General features: G+C 41.0%; 1 protein-coding gene and 1 long non-coding RNA gene across 3 annotated transcripts in view; one reads left to right on the top strand and one right to left on the bottom strand.

The window, feature by feature from the left end:
• The first annotated feature begins 1,145 nt into the window (after nucleotides 1-1,145).
• On the top strand, nucleotides 1,146-15,488 carry LOC142047400 (uncharacterized). Its single transcript, XR_012656639.1, has 2 exons — nucleotides 1,146-1,652; nucleotides 14,348-15,488. It is a non-coding gene; the product is annotated as an uncharacterized LOC142047400 (long non-coding RNA).
• PDE11A (phosphodiesterase 11A) overlaps nucleotides 6,517-24,191 on the bottom strand; it is a 227,533-nt gene continuing 209,858 nt past the window's right edge. For both annotated transcript variants that reach the window (XM_075070082.1, XM_075070083.1), the window contains one exon: nucleotides 6,517-9,588. In XM_075070082.1, coding sequence (XP_074926183.1) covers nucleotides 9,430-9,588 — 159 coding nt within the window. In that variant the 3' untranslated portion in view covers nucleotides 6,517-9,429. The remainder of the gene's footprint in view (nucleotides 9,589-24,191) is intronic.

Raw genomic sequence — 24,191 nt, 5'->3', positions numbered from 1 at the left:
AGATTGTAATATATCTTTATAAACCTTTATTTTCTGGCATCCTTAATTTACTGTTTCATAGAATAGGCTAAATAAGGCACAGTGTGGAGAATACAGGGTTTATGCGCAGCCACTTGCTTGCAGACATTGGTGTGTAAAAACAGAAGTTAACAGACTTAAGATTTTTAAAATTAAACTTCCCACACAATTAACCGCTATCACTTATGGTATTTTTTTTGGGAAAACCCCACTATGTGAGCTATTTAGACACATAAATAATCTATCATGTTGGGTCTTATTTTGTGATATATCAACATTTTTGTTGAAAAAAAAGTTTATGTCCCTCTGCTGTTATCAACGGTATATTTTTGCTACAGCATAGTTCTGAACATAGCCATTGATAGGTACAGGAAGAGTATCTGTCCAACACTTTTGTATTTTTTTTAATATAAAACTGTTCCAGAGAACTGGCTACAGGCAGGGTAAAGAGAAGCATACACTGAGAGATGAAAGACCCGATCATTTTCAAATGAAATGAATACACAAATCACAGACTAAAATTGGCATGGACATCCGAGTACCGAATGCCCAACTTCATTCAGCCTTTGATATGCACTTAGGGAATAGAGATTGGTGGTTTTTCTTTTTCTCTTCTTTTTTTTTGGGGGGGGGGAGGGGTCATGGGTCATCAATTCTGTAATCTTTATAGAGCAGTCAATATAGTAAAGTGCTGTAGAATGCCAAAGGATTACTCTTTCATGGTCTTTTGAAGTTTGCTCTAAGTGATAATATTTTTTAAATTACATTTCTAAGTAAGAAAGTATGATCTTGGTAAAGTTCAGGTTTCCAGCTCACACAACTGGTCGAATAAAAAAAAAAAAAAATCAAAGGACCCATCTAACAAATGCTGTTGGTAGTTTGACCAGTTTGCTCTTGTAAAATAGGCATAAATTATAGGGACTTTTACTTAGGAGTATTGAAAATTTTCCCAGGCTGACCTGAAGTAATCAGTTTAATTCACTGACCACACTTAATCCCTCTGTTTAATAAATCATTTAGCTGGAAATGTGGAACATATTGATAAGAGAAGTTTATGTACCTCAAACATTGAAGGTAGTTTTGTTCTAATAAAAATAAACTTTATCTGCACAAATCCTGAGCAAAAAGTTAATTATCTAGGTAATAAGCCATATATTATTCACTATTTTCTGACATACTAAAAGTGTACAATTAAGAAGAAGATGAAAATATTAAGCTATATAATTATAGTGTTTCCTCCTGGGGAGCAAAAAGATGTGCTGAATCTAGTGTTAAGGCTATTTAGTTGTAAATCAGTAAGTTTTAATAGTTGTATCAGCCAATAAAAATGAACTCTTCTTTAGAAAACAACTGAAGTATCAATGGAAAAGTTCATTTAAATCGATGATTTCAGTGAAAGCTTTCCACTTGGTGATTTAAATTGCCTTGATTTAAATCAGTCCACCCTGACTCTCCCCCTCAGCTACTTCTTGAAAAAGCCAGGGGTTCTGCTACTTGAATGCACAGACTTCAGAAGAACCACATGATGCAAGGGGCATCTTCACAGATGGTCTTCACCTCTGCTCTGCTGCCTGTTGCTGTTGCTGGCCTCGTTCTTCCAGCTCCTCAAGTTGTGGCTGCACCTAAATTAAAAGGTGAGCCTGGAGTGTTTTGCACATGGAATAAGAAGTGGTACAATCCAAAACAACGCAGCAGGGCAATCCCTATGGTGATTTTTTGGGGTGTGGAGAAGAGAAGAAGAACCACCAAGAAGCACTTGAACAGCTTTTTCTGCTCCCGGTGCTTTTTAGAGCCATGGAGCCCACACAGATACAGAAAGGAGATGGGCCTGTTGTAGTAATTGCATGTAGCAGCCCTACCTCAATAGTTATAGGAAAGTGCGTGAAAGTTCATCAAATGTTGTAGGAAAGTGCGTGAAAGTTCATCAAATGTTAAAATCACCTAAACAATAAATATTGATAGAAAAAGATACAAAAGGGAGATGGGAAGACAGAATGAATTAATCCAAAGAAGTGGTTATGCTGATATCACCCAAGGATATTGGTAAGATCCTAACTGGTAAACAAATGAGAACAGAATCAGAAATTAATGGACCAAAATTGGTGTGTCAGAAATTCTACCTAATTGGTAGACAAAATAATCAGGGGTTGCCATTCCATTCATTAGCTCCTTGAGGTCCTTGAAAAAGAGATTTTGGAGCAAATATGGCAGGAATCACAGGACTGGAAGAGACCTCAAGTGGTCTTCTAGTCCAGTCCTACATGACTGCAGGGGACTAAGTATTATCTTGACCATCACTGAAATGTGTTTGTCCAGCCTGCTCTTTAGAACCTCCAATGATGGAGATTCCACAGCCTCCCTAGGCAGTTTATTACAGTGCTTAACTACCTTGTTAGGAAGCTTTTCCTAGTGTCCAACCTAAACCTCCCTCGCTGCAATTTAAGCCCCTTGCTGCTTGTCTGAATCTCAGAGGTTAACAAGAAATGTTTTTCTTCCTCCTCCTTGTAACAACTTGAAAATTGTTACAATGTCCCCCACTTCAGACCTCTCCTCTCCAGACTAAACAAATTCAAGTTTTTCCATCTTTCCTCATAAGTCTCGTTTTCTAGACCTTTAATCAGTTTTGTAGCTCTCCTCTGGACTTTCTTCACTTTGTCCACATATTTCTTGAAATGTGGCTACCAGAACTGGACACAGTACTCCAGCTGAGTCTATATCAGCACAGAGGAGAGCAGAAGAATTACTTCTTATGTCTTGCTTATGACACTCCTAATGCATCCCAGAATTATATATATATGTTTTTTTGCAAGAGTATTACACTGTTGACTCATAGTAGAATAGAAGGAGCTAACTTTACATCATGGCTGCGCTGCCATCCCCACAGTCTCCTGAGACCCCAGGATCCACAATAACAATATTGTTTGGCCTTCATTGTTCTGATCCTGAAAGGTGCCCTGATCAGACTGGGCCAGATAGAGGGAACTAATGACATTGCTACAGTGGCTTCAGCTCAGTCTAAAGTAAACAACACCTAGAATGTGAGACTTGGTTTCCTGACTCCCTCTCGTGTGTCTTTTTTTCTTTCCTGCCTTATTTCTTCTCTTTCCTATCTTTCTCCTTTTGCCTTCTGTTTAATAACAGTCTGGCTTAGTTGGCCAAGACTGTGGCTTTTGCAATGTTGGGTTGAGGCTGCGACCAGTGAGGCAGATAAAAGCAGGGCCTTAATCAGTCTGAGGCTGGTACAAGTTGCTCAGGTCTCAGAGAAGCTGATAAAACCATTTGTTGGGCCCATGTTTCTCCAGCAGCAGGGCTCAAGTGAGAGTTGGCACCAAAGACAGAAGTTGTAACTTCTATCTTTGCTGTCATTTTCTGTTTCTTTTAATGTGGGTTTTGTCTTCACAGAAATGGGATCAGACTTCTCCAACAATTCCTTCAGACTATCTCAGCTAACTTCTCTTTTCCCCAAAATGGCAGTATACAGCCTGAAAGACTGTCAAATGTGTTTTTCCCTGGATAAAGACTCTCTGCAGCTAAAGGGATTAAGAGAGATTGTTGAAAGCTTTACTTAATATAATATTTCAAATGCTTTAACTCTTTCCTCCTTTTCCTGTATCTTGAATAAAAGGTTAAAGATTTCTAGTGGTGGTTGTTACAATAAGAGTGAGCCAGCATAACATGGCGCAAAACCCTAAATGTTTAATGTTGTAACAATAAATCAGGGTTTTATTAATATCTTGTCCCTTTTTGGGCCTGAGACATACCCTTTTTAACACAACAGAGTCCATAAATAGCAAGGCCTCAGAGAAAGCAAGATATTTGTGTGTCATACAAGAATTTGATGGTAATTTCCAAAGCCCTTTTTGAGCAAAATAAACATATTTTTAAACTTTTTTGACAGTCATTCAGTTAAAAGACATGGGTTATAGAAATGGCTAAGTAGATGTGCCATTATCCAGAAGAAATGGTACATCATACCAAGAATTGCAAACCAAAGACCCTTACTACTGTGAGTAATTCTTCCACCCATAAACAGTCCCATTGAAGTAAGGGGCCGGATTCTGCATTTGGTCCGAACAGTGTAAATTTGGTGCAAGTTAATGAAATTAAGGATTGCTCCCATGAGTAAGGTCTGCAGGTTTGTGTTTCAAAAAATGAAATTTTAACCCCTCAAAGATGTTTTTAGTGCTTCTACTCTTTCTGTGTGAATGAGTAATTAGTAGATGAGGCCCTGATAATTAGATAGGCCTCACTGAAAAAGAATGAAACTACAGGATAGCATTAAAGAGATTTATTAATTAATAGACAATTTATCCATTTCAAAAACATGCTTTTTTAAAAAGTTGAATCGGAATTCTTTGACAAAAACTAAAGCAAAACAATGAGGGAAATGGAATTACAATAGGAAGCAGAAAGGAAACTATTTCAGTCCCAAGTTATGCATTTTTACAGTACATAGGCTCCATTTACTGTAGAAAAAAATACATTTTATGTCTGTTATGTGTATAATGTCTCTCACAAACACACACAGACTGATAGATTGTTTACAACAGTATTTCCCATAGAGTTGAAAGAGGCAATGTCCAACATGTTTAGTTTAGCTCATAAACTAAAAATTAAATCCAAAGGGTTCATAATCCAAAACAGAGAAGGAAAAGGTAACAGGTAGTATATAGAATGCATCCCAGAATTGTCAGATCAGTAGGACATCACTGATGATAACTTCTGCACCCTTTTATTTTAGCTAATTTACATCTCGTTCTGTTCATTGGTAGAACCAATCCAGATAATTTTAATATGTTCTTTGAACAAGGCCAATATCATTTTCTTACTTCCCATTTCCTGATACTTGGAACACTGAAAGCACCTTCTGTTAATTTTGTTCTGACAGATGTTTTATGTAATCATGAAACCTTAAAGCTAGTCCTAAAATTTTAATAAACACACAAAATATCTAGATATACCTAGAAATTCCTTAATTTTACTAAAGGCCAACTAAAACATTTGGTATGTATACTGAAACTTTCTTATTTATATTAGCATGAACTAGTGAACTGTCTAAATCCTACTAATTTTTTATATCGGGCACTGCTAGCTGCAGTTTTCAAAAGTGTTTTGTGAATACTGGTATTGGCTTTGTTGATAATTAGGCATGTTCATAAACATGCAGTGCACTCAAAGTAGGTTAAGAAGGTCATCAGGCCAGAAAATGCAGCTGCTTTTCCAGTGACAATGAATACCTGAGCTAAAATAAATTATACTGTAGATTAGTACATTCCATCATTTCTTTATTTGATGGGCACAAATCCTACTAATCAACACGTTCAAACTTTGTAAATAACTGTGGGCCAGGGGCCAGAGCCCAGATCCTGCTAAATACTAAGCACCTCCTGGGAGGAATTAAGCATACCACAGCTCCCACTGACTTTAACATGAATTAAGGGTGTTCAGCACCTTGTTGTTATGGGCCACAAATACTTTACAGGCAAATCATAGTCCTTTCTCTGGCAAAATTGCTATTGAAGATGGGGACAAATGACTTGAGAATTCTCACTGCCTGTAGTGGATACTGAGCTGTGTGTGGGTGCCTCCACAGGAAGGCTGGGGAATGGGTGAGCAAAGCTATAGTAGCCTAAGTTCCCTGTAAGCTGCATGGCTGTGCAGCAGCCTATTTAGCACCGCTCAGGCACTCAGGGAACCTGCCGTCGTCAGGGGAGAGGTGCCCCTCTCCTGGCCCCAACCTAGCCTGGCCCCTAAGCTGCTGGGTGAGGGGCAGCCTGAACTCTGCCACGGCCAGGATGCCCTGGCCCCAACTGAGCCCTAGACCTGCCACAGCTGGGGGAGGGTGCCCCAGCCCCACCAGGGGAAGGACCAGCCCGAACCCAGGCCTGGCTGGGACCTGCTGTGGCTAGGGGAGGGATGGCCTGAACCCAGCCCTGGCCCAGAACTGCTGGGGGCGGGATGTCCATCTCCCAACCCAAACCCAGCCCCTGCTCAGACATGCCGCAGCCAGGGGAAGGGTGCCTATTGCACAGCCACAGCCCTGGAGGTACCATGGTGGGAAGAAGTGCCCCCCACCCCAGTCCAGGTGCTGCTGTGGGGAGAGAGAGCTGAGGGGAGTCCTCTTTCCCTGCCATAGCCCCGGAGCACCCTCCTGCACCCCAAACATCTCATCCCCAGCCCCACTCCCCACCTGGAGCCCTCACTCTCCCACACACCCCAACCCTCTGCCACAGCCCTGAGCCCACTCCAAACCCTCGGCCTCACCCCCACCACATGAATTTTGTTATGTGCACCAATATGACGGTGACGTGTCACACATCACCTACATATTGCTGTACTTAACAAAATTCATTCTCCACATGTGTGGGGAAAAAATAGAGGGAACACTGATAGTAACCCCCCTTTCTGGGTACCAGTCGATCATCCTCTGCCCCACCTGTGTCCTGCTAAACCCCTGTTGAGCCCCGTAGATTGTGTGTGTCATCGTGAACAGTTAAGGGATATGCACTCCCTACAAGCCTTCCCTCCCCCATCTGCTCCTCCCACTTTTGCAGTGGAACCCAGCTGGGTCTCTGCACCAGAGAAGGGCAGGGAACTGAGTCAGGACTGTGGGATTTGGCCCTTATTCTACACTTCTCAGTGATCTCTTGCAATTTTTTCCTAGAATAAGCTTACAAAACAGATTTAAGTTCAGACAAAGTTTCAGTTTCTCTAGAAAAGCTGTTTTTGCACCAACCAACAAACACCGAAACCTTTATAAATGAAGCTGACGCACAGTGAAAAAGGTCCCTGACACCATCTTAAGTTTTAGAACCAGTACTGTATGTTTTTTTTGTACAGAATCTTCCCCCTTTTCTGAAAAAATGCAAATGTGTTGCCAGGATTTCGAGCTAAAAGTGTGAAAACCTTAGTGATAAGATTTTTTTTTTCCCTCAAGACTTTAGTATTTCAATCTTAAAAACACTAGTGCTCAAATTCTGTTCTCACTTCCATCAGTAAGTACAACCCTACTGCTTTCAACAGAATTGCATTAATGTGTTTGAAAGCAAAATTTGATGAGGATCTTGTTACACTTTTTCATTTGCTTTCTTGTTGTGGAGGAATAGAACCACTGCATTAGTCAGCAGTTTCTGAATTTTGACCCACAATAGAAAAGATACCAGAAGACAGGAGAAATAGATGGAGGCAATTACAAATAGCCATTTGATTGATGGTTGACATTGTTAAGGCCTTAACTGTATGTCAGGTTGCAGCAGTGTTGAATTCCCATCACTGCCAGTGGGTGTTGCTATGGGCAACAGTGCACTGAAGCCAGTAAAAAAGAAAGGAAATGAGAAAACTGAAGCTTGGAGGAAGCTATAGGATAGGTACTTTAAATTATGGTACACTTGCCAATATGCAATATCAAAATTCAGGAAAGCTGTGTATAGCTGCCAGCAGTACCAAGTCAGTCATGGTCTCTGCTTTTCCCATAAAGCGAATATTAAATAAGTTTTATACAGGTTTGAAGCAGACTATCGTAGCGTTTTCATTACTGGGGACGGAGTGAGGAGGTGGAGAGATAACAGAAACAAGTTCATACAGGGCAGGTATTCATCTCTGTATAGCATAGTTCCCTCCCCCTCCCATTTCTCTTTGGTACCAAACGTGATATGGTTCAGTTGTTTAGATAACTAGATTTTCTTGCAGTGGTTCTGGAATCTTCAGGCATTCTAATGTCTACACAAATTATAAACAGTACAAAGCATTTTAATAAATGGACATCTTTTTTAAAATTGTCAATTAGATAGTGATGGTCAGATTTTCAAAAGTGCTCAGTGCCCACCTGATTTAGGTGCCCAGGTAGGAGAGGATGGTACTTGGCTCTTTTGAAAATATTGTCCTTTGTGTAATTCTGATTTCAGTTATACCAATGAAAATCCAGAGTGTCTCCACTGAAGTTGGGGGAGTTATTCTGGTTTGACACCAGGGTAATCTGGCTTTAATTTCTTATGCTGTTTTTACCTAGTGGTAGCCATTCCTAGTTTCAAAATGACATTGTCATGGGCTCCAATAACTGATGACCACAGTAACTCTTTTTTTCTTGAATGGGGCGGTTTCATGCTTAAGAAGCCCTAAAGGTGGGAAGCATTCTATCATGCGTCCTCTTGTATTCAAGTGCTTGGACTAGAGCAAGCAGTCTCAGATTACAGAGCTGTTTTGCCAAGGATCTCTGCACTAACTGGAAGAGACCAACTTTCTTGTGCTAGTGTGGTCACTGAGAACTAGACATGTTTGAATTCTTGATCTATCACAATTGATTAAAATGTTATGTACAACTATTTATCAGATATGTGACCGTGGATTTGCTTTCTGCTAGCTGTAATAGGGTAAAAGAGATGGTCAGAGAAATAAGAGGTAGTCAATATCCAGTGTGATAGTATTCTATTCCCCCCCACCATTTCTTATGTGTAACAGTCAAAATAGTCATCTCTGTTGGAAATTATATCAGAAAGACACATCCATAGTAAATTCTTCAATGCAGATTCTCTAGTACAAGGCAATACATTTCCTTTTTATCCTAATTTCATTAAAGGCCATTAGCCCTTTCCTTGGGGGGTGGGGTGGGGGGTGGACAGTGCAGCTTAAAAAATGAATGCTTTTAAAATAGTATTTCTAAAAAAATGGATTCAAATTGCCATGCAATAATTTTTGCCTTTATACAAATTTCCACCTGCAAAGTAATTCACTGCATTGTTAATATGAATATCTTAGGGGAGCTGGGACAGGTTGGTATTTTTAAAGATAATGAAGTTTGTTTTCAAATGTAGCGAAGACAGGCAATTCTAAAGGCCCTGATCAATCACTAAGAAGCTTTGTTGTAAAAAAAATACCTCTGTAGAATACAAAGCAGGCTTTTCAGAACACTCAAGCATAAAAGAGGAAGGAAGAATGAGAGAAACATTACAAAAGCAGGCATAATTGGTTCGTAACAAATACTGAAAATATGCAAAACAACAAAGTAATTACACACTATTCTGTTTTCCTGCAGCTCCTTGCATATGCATTCATAAATGTGCATTCCAAGTCTGCTCTGTATTATTAGTTTTATTAAGCTGTAAGTTCTTGTATTTCAGTCTGTAGCCTGGTGTGTGTATGTGTGTGTGTTTTGGTTTTTATTACAGCAGCAGTTGAAATGTGGTGGAAGATACAGCACAAGAAGCTCCATGTGACTCCAGATATCAGCATCATCTTATTACAGGCCTTCTTTTCTGACCAACTGAACTCCTACGTAAAAGCCATGGCCAGCAAAATTATATCCAAGCAATTAATCATGTCTGTGGAAGCATTTTTTTAAAAAATGATGTGACTAAGCTTACAACTCTGCCTTTCAGACATCTGTTGTTATAACAGCAGCTGACGTTCGCAGGCTTAATGTATGTCTTCAAGAGACAAAGTAAAGCTGGAAGACGAGGAGGAGGGTACTGTTTGGGAGAGAAGTGTTTTCTGGTGCAGCTCCTCCCATTTACCCCTGTTTACTGCCACAGAGTCCAACATGGGCTTCAGTTTCACATTCACCTTCACCAGAGACTGGAGAAAGATTAAAAATGAAGAGAAAAAAACAAATAAATATTGACTATTTCTGATTCTCTGAGCCAACATACAGTGAACAATTGGATAAAGGGAACCTGTTGGCTGCACCAGTATTGACAGCCTCAAACATTTAAAAATCATGAGTTTGGCTTAAAAAACAAGACATTTTAAACAATACATTTTAGGTTCTTTTTATTTGTCTTCTGGGTTTGAGCTTTCAAGGTGTAGTCAGGTTACATTTTCAGACTTCTCTCCACAGTTATGAGGGCTAGAAGCTTAGGGTGACATCCTCACCCCCACTCCAGCCTCTTTACGTTGCTCCTTTACCCAGTACAAAGGCTCAAAATGCCCTGTATGCAGACAAGGGAGCTGTTTTCCAGTGTAGGCACTGGGGCAGACAGCCTGTCATCCAGCCTGTCAGACGTTTTAATCCAGTGCTCGAGCTCCCAGAGTGGAATCCGGGGCTTGCCCCATTCCAGCTGGGGAGCAGGGTTGGGAGCTTGCCCTACTCCATGTGGCTCCCAGAAGCAGCAGCATATCCCTCTTCCGGCTCCTACGCAGAGGGACAGCCAAGGGGCTCTGCATGCTCCCCTGCCCCAAGTGCCCCCCCCCACAGCTCCCATTGACTGGGAACCATGGCCAATGGGAGCTGCAGGGGCAGTACCTGTGGACCGGGCAGCACGCAGAGTCACCTGGCTGTGCCTTCACATAGGAGCAGGGGGGCGGGGAGCATGTTGCTGCTTCTGGGAGCTGCTTGAGGTAAGCGCCACCAGGAGCCTGCACCCCTGATCCCCCGCCTGCCCTCCAAACCCCTCAGTCCCAGCCCAGAGCACCCTCCTACACCCCAAACTCCTAATCCTCAGCCCCGCCCCAGCCAGAGCCCTCATCCCCTTTGCACCCAACACCCTGCCCCAGCCTGGAGCCCCCTTCTGCACCCTGAACTCATTTCTGGCCCCACCCCAGAGCCCACACCCCCAGCTGGAGTTCTGACCCCCTCCAATCCCCAATTTTGTGACCATTCATGGCCCACCATACAATTTCTGTATCTAGATGTGGCCCTCAGGCCAAAAAGTTTGCTTTCCTCCGGGCTAGAGACATACTCTTAGAGGCTCAGCATAGAATCCCACCTTGACTTTTTGTTTGAAATGAAAGCCAAGAGTCTCACATAATCACTTGTCCCCAGCTGCTGGGGCTCTAAGTAAAACACCAGATGTCATGAGAGACAGTAATATCATGCAAATTGGCAACACAAATAGTTTAATCTTCCTTTACTCCTGTGAGTCATGCCACTGATATCGCTGGGGCTAGTCAGAAGGATAAGGGTTGCAGGATCAGTCCCTGGGTCACTGGTATCTATGAACAGGAGGCCTATTAGTTAAATGACAAGATGCACAAAGTTGAAAAGAGTTCATGGGTTTCACATGAATGAGCCTCTGATTCCCTTGATGATGGGGGAGCTTAGATTGGAGGTTATGTGGGTAAGCAACCCATCACAGTCAGCAACTATCAGTGCCCGCATGTGCTTTCCAAGGCTGGAGCCGCATCACCGCTCAGCTGAGTTTAGAAGTTCATATAACACTCACGTAAGGGCACATAGTCAAATAAAGAATGTGTATAGTAATTGGAATAAAGCACAGAAGTAGGTTCTTTTTCTAGTCTCACTGAAGCCAACAGCCTTACACAGGGCTTGACCTGAAGTCAATGGGAATTTTTCCATTGACTTGAGTGGATTTTGGATCAGGCCCCAAATGACATAGCCGTGGTAGACCTTCACAGGAAGATTACTAGAGAGTTTCCTTTTAACCAAAAACCTTTACTTTGGAACTATGTTTGTATGCTTGAGAAGTAACCATTTGTACCCTGGCTCTGACACTATTTCCAAAGAGGGAGCCTTAGAGAAGAATGGGCAAAGCAGAATGCCCGCTATGGAGATTCCAGGCAGCAATGGGCAAAGCAGTATGCCTTCTAAGTCTGAAGTGTATGGAGTCCTGCGTTGGTCAGATGTGCTAGATTTCAGAGTAATCACTCTTTGTGCAGCCCTTTTCCTTAACAATATGAGGCCTCTACTAGCAAGTTGAATAGGCTGCTTTCTGTGATGGAATGTAAAGGGCATGTCTGCAGTGTGAAGCAAAAGGTGGAGGAATGGGGAGAGAAGGGAGAATGAAAGATCAGACAACAAATATTAATTTAATAGACTTGCAGAATGTTTACAAATAGAGGTGTGAGTAGGAATGGATTTTTTGCTGTTAATCCTGTCATTTAAACCAAATCACCAAGATGTTCACCTGCAATCAGCCTAAATGGCTCCAGGAGCCCAGAAGATTATTTAGAATTGTGGGTTAATATGGGTACCCTTCAAGCCATGGGACTTGGTTAGCTACTGAAGTTAAGTCTTGGTAGCTTTTAACTGAGTTCCTGCATAATAATTAAAGTCCAATGGCCTGATTTTAAGATGTGTTGAGCACTTGCAATGTCAGTTGATTCAGTAGGAAATGCAAGTGATCAGCATTTCTGAAAATCAGACCATAAGTAACTAATTGATTTGTCTAGGGCATGGAGTAAATCTACTGTGAAGTGCTTCAACTATGCAGTTGCCATGGAGTAAGATATGAAGCCCAGTGGGACGGGTTAGAGACAGGGTTTAAAGTGGTCTCCCAATAAGATCCAGAGATGTTATTGCCTGATAGTGGCATTTCATTACTTTGTAACAACATTTTAGGACTTAGCTTGTTTAAATAAATAATGTTTCTATTGGTGGCAACTAGCCCATCTCTAAGCTCTATGGTTTTAGCCCTTTATTTCAGAGCACTATGTATTTTTGCAAACCTATGTGATACAGCCCAATATAAACTTTAATATCTGTGGTAGAAACTCACTGCTGGTGTGGACAGCCAACCCCCTCCAGAATTCAGAGGCAATTAGACATAGAGGCCCTGATGGCAGTTCACCAGGAACTTCCTATGCAAAGCAGTCATCTTGTTATGGCAATGGCAATGCTTGTACAGATGTACATCAACAGACAGGGCTAGAGCTGGCAGAAATGTCTTGAATTTTTGATGAAAAAGGATGCACATTTTTGATAAAATGTTTTTTTAAAAATCACCACTTTTGAACTGTTGTGAGGCGGAAATATAGCGTTCTGCACTCAGCCCTTCCTGACCCCGTGACCTGAAAACACGGAATGATCTACACATTGCCCATGCTGTAGATATTTACACTGAGAATGTATATCTGCCTACAGTGAATTTAAAGGAGACTTGGAACGAGGGCACACATGGCACTGCCTCATAGTGGTTCTTCAGTTCCTGGCAGACTCTGTACTGGCCTGCTGTTGTGCAAGGTCTGTTGCTCCTGGTCAGAATAACACTTCTAAGCCAGCACGTCTGCTCTGAATGCCTGTAGCTTGTACAGTATGGGTGATAAGGGGGTCCTAGTACCAAGGCAAGTCTGTTCTTTGTTTTCTGTGGCCCTAGTCCAGTCCATTTCCCACCCTGCTGCATGGTCAATATCATTATCTGTAGCAAACCAAAGATAGCGCAGTGGTGGCTTCATACTGGTTGATGAAGGTGGAGTTGCTGGTATTATACATAGCCAAGATATTCTGCTGCCACAAGTACTGTGCAGTACCTCTGCTTGGGGTTTCTACTGTCCCCATGGGTATGTTAACATGGACCAAGCTAAGCCTAAAGGATGAAATCCTGCTCCTAGCTCCTAAAAGGGAAAATAGTATTGGCCCTAGCTGTATTAAAAATGGATCCAACCATACTTTTTGAATCACAAGTTAATCAACATATTTTGTGAGCTGTGAACATCTTTTTGATTCTCTATGTGGATATATAGATTGCTCGTAAATTTTGATTTAAGTGTATATTAACAGAGCTAGTAACTCAGGGATTTACAGACTAAATAACAAGGATGAGGACACTTTTTTAGGATACTTCATGTACTCCTTAACATTAGGTAAGGATATTAAAATTGGGTAAAATAAATTAAAAGAAATATTTCACAAAGAATAAACCAGATCTTTGATTTTTAGTCTTATTACATCACAGGCAATTAATTCTGTTAAATAGTTACAGAATATGGAGTGTAATCTTAAAAAACATTAACTTGTGTTACACATTTATCAAGCTACCCTTTGTTAGAAATGCTCCACAGTGCTGATTTTGAATAGAGTATCTAAAATGTCTTTATTCAGACATTGACTTGATGTTTGAAACACTGCTTCTGTATTGTATAGTTTGGCTTTGAGACCCCTTTATTTTGATCTACTCTTAATTAAACCTACTACTATAATTCCAGTGGAAATTAGGTTTTCTTTTATTTTTTCCAGTAACCAAAACATTTCATTAGCATTTTTCTGATACAAACTACACAAACTGGATTTTATTTGTGCCTGAGATGTAATTAAAAACTCATTTGATTACTATATTTCTGGCCCTGTTTTACTTATTAAATTCCCCTAATCACTCTTCTTTTATGAAGCTTCTGGGAAATTATCTCAAAAGCGACACATTTCTCTTCTCCCTGGCAGGTTCTTGAACATTTACTGCATTACATTCATAGCACTTGTCCATGATCTGAATTAATTCACCAATTCATTCTTAAAGCTATTTAAGTTTATTTGGCTCTAGCCCAATCAGGGTTATCCACCTCTGGCTCTGTGTTCTACAATTTACTTTCCATTTTACTGAATTAAAATCCCTTGAAGTACTGTTTCTTCATGCAACGCTTGTCTTTCATTTATTCCTCATAGGAACTGCCATGCCAGTGATCCAGTTAATTTGGTGTCCATGTTCATAAAATCCAGACTGTTTTATAGAGCCATGCTACAGAAGATGGACAACAGTTTGCGCAGCTTCCAGAAGCCTCTTTATGGAGCTGTGTGAGAACTTTGCTTTGTTTATGCTTTTGTTTTGCTTCAGCTTCTGTTGTCAGATCCAGTTTTAAAACTCCAAAAGAGTTAAGTGCACCAAAAGAGGAGGCTGCAGTTGTAGAAAAAGACTGCACTCTCTCCATGATGGGTAGCCCACCAGGGACAAGCACAGCCCCCAAAGTCCTGGCTGGGAAGATGTGTGGCTAGGACAGCTAGAAGATGCACGTAATCATGTTCCTTTGAGACTTCTGCCAGTGAAGTTTTCTGGAGCCTACCAATATAATTTATAGCTGCTATCTCCAATGAAACTGCCAAAGGAGGGGAGTGCAGAAAACAGTGCCTGCCCTCCCATGAATCCACCTGGATTTAAAGGCCCCCAATGGTGCAGGAGCAAACTGAGGAGGGGTGATCTGGCATACAAAATATATTCAACATCCTCTGAATTGAACAGTTATTAAAGTTTCCTTCTGGTGATAGCAAAACATTCTGTACACTATGAAAAATAATGCTCCAATATCTGTTTCTAATAAAGTTATGGCTGGATGGATTCATAAAACAAACTTCTTTTTATTGATAAAAATGACCCAGATGCTATAATAAAGAAAAAGTATATTATACATATAAGTGCTTTGTAGCAAAGTATACTCTGATCAGAGTCAAAATTGTTCTTGTTGTCAAAGGGAAGAAATGTGACTGAGAGATTGGAAATCTATTGGAATAGTTCAATTGATGTGTTGCTACAGTTTCTAGGAGAACTGCTAGTCCATCTGTTAATAATAACTTAATAAAACCAAGGAATCAGTATATTCCTTTTTCCATGAGAAGATGACTTACTGTTTCATAAATACCAATGTAATGTTTTATTTGGTTCTGCAATTCCTGGTTTTTCTCTTGATCCCACATATTTTAACAGTTTGGGCAAAATATGAGATGACTCTATCCCTTTCCTTTCAACGTTTGTTTTGAGGCGTGATCAATGCTTTCTGCCTTGCCATTAAATAAATTTTGAAAAACTCGTTAATCCATATCAGTGTCATATCCTTATTTAGATCTTTAAATTTATCCTCAGCTGGGGAATTCTGCAGGTAACTGTGATTCTGTTGTGTTCAGTGCTTAAAAGTGTTTCATCCATCATCATTTCTAGTCCTTTTCTGATACAATATAGTTTGTTCTTTGTCTTTCTTGAAAACTGAATGGCTGTTAAATTATCCATTTATCTTCTTTCAGATTTGCTGTACTCACTCTGTTGGTTGTCTTTTCTACCATATTTGCCAACTTTTCAATCCATTTCCTTTGCTCTGAATATGCGTCTTCATTCACCACTCATTCCTTTTCCGTGTGGTGGCCAGCTAATTCTGTTGTCATCTTCTTTGAAAAATGTGTAGTTGCACAAATAGTTCACCACCTTTTTTTTTTTTTTTTAGGTGATGTTGAAAACCCTTTGAACTCAATGTGTGAAATCCACTGAAGTCAATGGCAGATCTCCCAGTGACTTCATTGGGACCAGCATTTCACCCAATATTCTTTCACCTATTCAGTCATTCTCTCAAAAACTGTTAGATTGACTTGTCATTCCAGCAGAGGACTGGATGGGGTTTCCTTTGTGGCCTGTCAATAACTCTGCTCTGTTGGCTGTATGGTTGCTTGAGGAGCAACATGAAGCATTCTGTCCCTTGGAGGGCTGAATGTACTGTCTCTCCCTCCTCCCGATGGTCTGTGAAAGCTTGAATATTCCCACATGATCAGTGGCAGTGTAATGTGCCACTTCTTTGATCCAGTTGTCCTTCAATAACCGCACGAAAATCACAGATTTACAACAAAATACCACCTATGAGACTGGGGTAAGGAAAGACAGAGAGATACTGAGATCTTTATGTGTCAGTTGTAATAAACATTTGTAAATTCTTAGACACCACAGTTGATGCATAACAGTGTAGATGGACAGAGTGTTGGGCAGGCAACAGTTTTGCCCCAGACCCTTCAAAAATTGTGCCTCTGGACTGGCATGATACTTCCCATGGTCATTGTTCGCAATGCATCACTTAACTGGGGAAGTGCCCGTCAGCTTACCTAAGAGAATGAGGTTGGGAAGATACTCCAACGATGTCTAATCCACTACTAGAACTTGGAAAATGAACCAGAGCCTTAAAAATCAGATGTGAACCTGAACTTCCTGAAAATTCAAGGGATGTTAGACTGGCTGCTCTGGTTTGGGTTCGTCGCTGGTAGAAATATTCCTAGGCAACCTCTCCAACAAAAAGACTCTGAGTCTGAACCATGTACTTCTGCTCCTGTTTAAGAATCACAGAAGCCCCCTTTCCAGCTGCCCCTTTCCCTGTGGAAGCCTCTATGCCCAACTTGATCCCTAGCTACCAAACCCTCTGGCATAGCCACATAGTGTAATTAGCCTGATTTAGTTTTTCCTGAGGCAGATGTTTTTGTGAGTGTAGCAGACATTGCTGCAGCTGCTGCTCTGCCTTGAAAGGTTTTAACAGCAGTGCCTCATGGATGTCAACATTTGCAGCAGAAAATGAAACCGTCACTTAATCTGCCACCATCTATGCCAGACCTTGTCTATAGTATGTCACATACTGCATGCTGAGATTATATGCCTTAATCATCTGCATCAGGCAGGCTTTCTCAGAAAGCACAGATGCATTATCTTTCAGTGTCAGTGCTCAACTTAACTGTCAAACAAATGCTTCCAAGTGCCTGGTTCTCTGTGGTATTCTCTAGCACCTATCAGAAATTTTAGAAAGACATCCTTTTCACCCTTCACTAGGGAATAATTCAGTTCAGAAGCCTGTACTTAGACAAAACTAACTTAAATTGGCCAGCATTGATCAAATTATTCATTTATATACATTTTCTGAAGGATCTAGCCCTTTTTCTGTTTACAAACAGGTTTTGATTTTCATTCATTCATTCGCTTTTAAAAAAATTGTGAGCACATTTCAGACAATAGATTGTTCCCAAACTGTGACTGTAGACTATTCACTATTCATTATTTGTGGGGTTTACCTGGCTGACTAAGTTACATGGGAGTGTTTTTCCTCACTAACTGGATGATTGAACCTCTTTAAGAAGGAAAATAACCCTAACAAAAATAGTGAGCACTCTTCTCTATGTACAACTAGCTTTTGTCGCTAGCAGATGTGGGTAAGTGTACAAAGAAACATTCGTACAAACAAAAAACCCTTCACACAGATGTGTTCATGAGTATAAGAGGCAGAAACATGATTTAAACCAAAACGCTGGTTGGAATTTAAGTGTATGTTCATGAACACAGTTTTGGCTGCATACAAACAGTTTTAGATTTTACCTTAGTAAGGAATTCAAGACTTGGCCCTATATTTGCAAATTTCTTTTAAACCATCCCATACAATAAATTCTGGGCAGAAGTACACTTTGGAAGGTGATATCCAAATCCTGAATTCAATTTTTCCCGCATCAAAACTCACTGAATTCAATAGGGATTGTAGCTGAGTAAAGGTTGAGTCAGGATTTAGTACCATGTTGGTGATCCTTAAGCTTCCCTTGTGAAGGGCACAAAGGCCTGGATCTACAAAGGGACTCATGTGTTGCAATATTGAGTGTTACAATGACTAACTTCTGGGTACCTAGAAAAATCACAGGAACAACACTGAAATCCACAAAGCCTGAGTTAGGTGTCAAGGCTCCCTGTACAATGTGTGGGAACAGATTAGCAGCTCAGAATGTAATCCACAAAAACCAACATGCTAGGCAAGGAGCTACCTCAACGAGCTAATGAGCGATGCTGATAAGAGGGGATGTGCTGTAAGCCCTGCCCTTCTCATATATAGGTGCTGAGTGAGGGCTGCAGGTAGGTGCTTATCTCTGCTAGCAATCCACAGCCAGGAACCCCTCTCTGAGACCCAGATGACCAAGGTGCCTAAGTCGTTTCTTGTGAGAATGTGTTAGGTGCCTGCCTCAATCCACACACAACTGCCAAAGGAGTTAATGGGATGGGCATGGATGACACATGCCTGCTAATACTGGGGGACACAATGTAAAAGGGGAGAGCACGTGACAGCCCCACTTCCCTGAGTCAGGGCAACCAATCCTGCCCACTCACAGGGGCCACAGGACTGGGGAGTATGTGCCTCGGGCCAGCCGAGCCCCGGGTGACTCACAGCACCAGTGTCTCTCTCAAGCTTGCGGACACCTCAACAGGGGAGGCACGGGATATGGGCAATGCCCCTACCTCCAGCTGCACAGAGGCCAGGGAACCTGCTCCTGCTGCCTTCCCCAAGTGACCCCTGGCCCTGCACCAAGCCCGAGGACCACCGTGCTGTCCTCACCCCATCAGAGTTATTTGTAGGGCTCTGTCTTTCTCCCGCTTTGTCTTCCCCTGGCATGTTTCTGGCTCGCTCAGTCGCATTCCCTGGCAGTCGAGCCCAGGCAGGGAGCAGAGGGGATGGGAAGCAGCTGCTTCTCATGTTGGCTGATGGGTGGCTGCTCCAGGTTGCTGCTTCTGTGCAGTTTGGTAGCTGCCTGAGAAAGTGGCCCATCACCTCTGCTCCCCGCCTGAGCCCAGCTGCTGTGGACATGGGCTGAGCAAGCGGGACATGTGCTGGGGGGACTCTGTCTTGTTCAGCCCCTGTTCCCAGCAGCCAGGCCTGGGTGGGGAGTGGAGGAGGCAGACTGCTGCCACCTCCCCAGCCAGGCTCTCTGACCCCACATGTCCCCCAGTGCATCATATATGGGGGTGGTGCAAGTACCTATGCTTACATTATAATTCTACCCAGCGGTTAGAGCACTCTCCTGAGAAGTGGGAAACCCCTGTTCAAATCCTTTGTTCCCCTCAGGCAGAAGGGGCTAAACCAACCCAGGGCTACCTCAGCGCAGGTGAATGTTCTGACCACTGAGCGAAAAGTTGTAAGTGTTGCTGCTTCAGTGGGCCCCAATGCAGCAGCCACTTAACATGCCTAAAACTGGGATTTAAGTGTCTAAGTACCTTTTGTGGATGTAGGCCAAACTCCCTTTAGTTTGTCTTATGCTAATGGAATAGTGAAAGGTCACTCTGCACCCCCTTATATTTATAATAGTAACTTAAACTTTTGGTCCAAGTCATTTAACAAAGTGTTTGCCTATGACAGGATGCTTGCCCCACACAGGTGATGAAAAGGTGAATGTGGACTAGGGAGGCCAATACTGCTTGCATATGAGGGCTGTGGTAGGCCTAATTAATGATGAAACCCAGCTGAGGAGGGGCTGGATAAACAGAGGAAGGTTAGACCAGAAGAGGGCTACAGGGAGAACTGCTGTAGTTACTTTAGTAGGGAGTAAAAAGACCTGTAGAGACAGGAAGGTTCTTGCAGGATGAGTGGCAAGGCTGGGTAGGAAGAAGTTTGGTGCAATGACCCTTGACAACCTGTCTTAGGGGCTCTGGATTGGAATCCCATAGAGAGGGTGAGTCGGTGTTCCCTTACCAGCCACTGTGGAAGATGGCATAAAGATCCTGACAAAAAGGAATACAGACTTTTGAGAGCCCTGAGTAAAGGCATGTATGGGCCACTGGGCTCAGATGGAGAAATTGGACACTTGTTTCTATTATCCTGGAAGGAGAGAGATTTTAAAGTGACTTTAAAAAGAAGCAGTAGACCAGATGGTACAACACAGGACAGAACTGTTATGCCATGCCCAGCTGTGAGGGGGTGCTGTAGTGGTGAGTCCTCCCTTCTATGGTGCTGTAATCTTGGGGATTTCTGTCTGTTCTCCCTGTGGGTCACAGAAGCATTACTACTAGTAAAAGTGTTTGCTTTTGATCCACTTTTGAATATGAACAGAATAAGTTAAAGGGTTGTAGCAGTGACATCATTTTATAGATGTTACTCCATAGACCATGTAATTACAGGGTCAGATATGATCTGTTGTTTAATGAGGATTAGCAAGATAGGGATATCAAAGTACATGGAGGAAGCAACCTTTCTTCCTTGGGGGTGTGTGTGTGAAGAATACTGTCTGATAAAGAAGCAGAGACTCTTACTGTCTTTCAACAAGAAGTCTAAAACACTGAAAATGTTGGTGGATCAGACAGATTCTCTCTCTTCCCCCCCCTCCCCCATTTTTTTTCCCCCATGGAGATGTAGAAATCAATTTCTTTTGAGTATTAAACTTTGCAGCTTCTGACACCCAAAAGAGTCTCGACTAAAACTGAAATAAGCAGCCATCCACGGAGCCAAGGTAGAAGCATGCAGCTGTGGACTTTATCTTCCAAAAGACATCTTCCTTAAACGTAAAATAGCTGCTGTCCCTTTGTCACTGACTACCTGACTATGTATTTATACACACAAAGGCAGAGTTTGACCTTAGGCTTTGCTATTCTTGATGTTTCTGTCTCAGCCCAACAGTGCAGTGAGCAGCAGGGGGATTTCTGTTAGCATCTTTTTGTTTGAAGTCAAATCTTTGTTTGTAAGATATTTGAACAGATTTATATTTTTCTATATCTGTGTCTCATATGGAGGGCTGTAATATAGTCTTAGTTAGGGAAATCAAAGCTTTTAAGGTCAGCCCTGCCCTAGGTGCATGCAAAATGCAACCCCAGTCTAGAAGAGTATCCTTATGCTGTTGAAACTTGAACACGACTTGCATGGAGGCTTTTACTGCCTCAGGATCTGTGAAATGCAAATTAATCTGTCTTAAATGCTTCACAAATGCTGAGTTATTCTAGTTACAGGGAAAACTGTGTACATGTGTGTCCAATATCTACTGGAACTGTAAAACTGCACCCCAAGTGCTCTTCCCATGCTGTGAGCGCGTCTAACAGTTAGCATACACAGTCACTTCATGTTCAGTGTGATGCCCTAGATTTTTCTGCTTTAGACAAATCTGTTTCTCTCTTCTTCTGAAAAGTGTGTCCCAGCCAAAACAGTGGAGGCAATACTACTTGATACTGAGCCTGTATCAGGAGGCTTGAAATATTCTACAAGGAAAAAGCTAAGTTTTTGGAATTACTAAATTAAGTTACTAAGTTTGATCACCTATTTTTCTATTTGAGTGCTTCCCTTTGTAATTCTTAATGAAGAACAAACATTGGGCATAGAAGCATAATGAAAGTCTCAAACTATTCAAATGCTCTAATTTTGAAATAAATGTACTGTAACACAAAACAAAACTCCAGTGTCATATAAAATACTCAGATCACTAATCATTACATCTAGTTATAAAGAAAAGTAAATTCAATAAAGTTATAGCATCTTAAATATAATAAAGGACAATGAACAAAGAATCAGAAAGCTCTTATCTTTGCAACCATATGATGCACAGAAGGGAGGAAAGAATCAAAGTTGATTACTACAAGCACTAGAACTGGAAAGTTTCCACTTTCTTAAATTTTATAACTTAAAACAACACTGGCTAACAATTTAAACTAAATAACCAAAAAATTAAAAAAATGCACATAAACTAACTGAAATATTTTGATTTTTTTTTTTTAGAGAAAATGCTTTCTAAAGACAAATTCAAACTTCTTAATTTTTCTTTGTATTGTTAAACTGTGTGCCTGGTAGGATATAACACTAAGGTCCTAGTTTTTAAAAAATGTACATGCACAACTGCATGTGCAAAAATGTTAGTGTGCTTGTGTGCCTTATTGGCATAAACAACTTTGATGTTTGCATATTCAGTATATATATCAGTGCCAATATAAGTACACATACACTTCACTTGTTCCACAATCGCAAATTAAGAGTACAAAATTGCACACTCTTTCTGAAAGTCTAAAAGACAGTCTCTGTCCCCAATAAAAACAGCCATCACTCTTATTCTCTAAATAGAGAGATTTAACTAATGACAGGTCCAAACAGCTTGAGTAATTAATATAATACTCTTAAGAATCTAAATTGAGCACATCTATATGGTAGATATCTCTCATTTAAAGTTTTTTTGGAAAATGATATACCAAACATACTTCAGATTTATGTTCTGTCATTATATAACCATATATGTATACGCTAATTCTAGAGGGATGCTCTTATAAATTCTTATCAATCAACAGATATTTGATTGAAATCGAGTTCCCTGTAGGAGAAATTGATTCATATGGGTTAAGGCTTTGCTAAATGAAGTTCAAGGTATTATTTCAATGGTAGTTTCCTCACCCATTGGCTCCAGTATTCTCCCCCCCCCCACCCCCTATTGAAGCAACCAATGTATTTAGAGCAGAAAAGTAATTTAATCTCCATGGGGCCTCCTCTGAAAGCTCATAGCTAACTGCAGTTTTACACACTTTGTGGTAGCTCATTTAGGTTGATTATTCCTGGTCTTTGATCTCTTGGATCATGGGAAAGTCAAAGCAGCCAACAACGTCCTCACAAAAAAAACCCTTATAGGTGACTGAAACTGGCTCTGCAGTGCAACAGCATAGGGGCATTACTGGGCAGGTAGAACATGAGGGAAGAGAGCTGAAAATGCACTGCACTCCAGCAGCCCTTGACTATGAAGAAAGCCATTAGGGATGGCCTTCGCCACCATAATAATTTAGAGCAGTCTAACGATCAAGGGGAGCTACATTAGCAGGAGCTAGCCTTGGTGAGTGGGTTGTCTGTTAACATTTTAATAACTGATACAAAAATTTCAGATTTAGACTTTGAAGTGTCTGTTTCTGTTTTTTTCTCATTTTGGTTTCCTTTAACTGAAACTTGGAGGTGTACAGTAGCATATTATATTTATCTGAAGTAATCAGCATGACTTGGAGGCCTTTACTGCAGGTCTTACTAAATGCAAACTCCCCTCTGACTTCAGTGGGGAAATGGCTACATGCATGTATCCTTGATTATTGTTTGGATTAATGTTATACCAAAATGGCAATACTAGATATAAAATCTACACTTATTCAAACCATTAACTTCTAAACTATATGCCAGTGCATTATATAAGCATTGTTCAGGTTTGCTAATTTTATTGTCCACAATACCACCTCTTCATGCTTCATTCACAAGGCTTGGATGTATCTATAACTGGGACCTTTGTACCCATGATATGTACAATTTGTTACAAAGGTTAAAATTAAAGAGAAAATTATATGAAAAAGTAAAAATCCCTGAACTTGAAATATTGGTGTGCATACAGTTCAGTCCTAAAAAAGGTTTCTTACTATCTGTAAACAGAGAATTTACAGTCCTTTGCGCATCATTGATGCGATGAGTAACTGAGTTTGATAAGTTGGATATGGAAATTAAAACTTGGCTTTATATTCAAGAGGGTAGCTCACACAGTTGATACTGTGACATCAAGTTCTGTTTACCCCTAAGGCTGGTGCTGCAATGACTGCAAGTTTGATGGTGTCCTCTCTCTTTTTTTTTTTTTTGTTAAGTTGTTGAGCAGCAGGCTAATAGCTGCACAGCATGATGCAAAGACAGCAGAGAGGGGAATCAGATGCGAATATATTCCCCACAGATCTCCTGCTAGGATGGAGCTAACTAACCAGTGCTTTAGTGTTCAGATCTAGTCTACTCACACAGAGGTTGCTTTGATTCTCTGCCCACCCTGCTTTATTGTACTCTTTCTGATTAAAGACACTGTCACAAATAAATCATGACTTCTGGCATAAGAATTTGGATTCCCAATGAGGTTGTCATGTTTAGGAAAATAAGACTAGCAAAAATCAATAAGGGGGGAAACAGACATTGAAAGAGAATTTATCTTTACATAAAAGTAGGATTGCTAATTGTAAAGATTGTTTTGTTAATACCCATTTTTC

The sequence above is a fragment of the Chelonoidis abingdonii genome, chromosome 10, assembly GCF_003597395.2.
Source record: "Chelonoidis abingdonii isolate Lonesome George chromosome 10, CheloAbing_2.0, whole genome shotgun sequence".
In the NCBI taxonomy this organism is placed as follows: Eukaryota; Metazoa; Chordata; order Testudines; family Testudinidae; genus Chelonoidis; species Chelonoidis abingdonii.
This window is presented reverse-complemented; position numbering and strand designations above follow the sequence as displayed.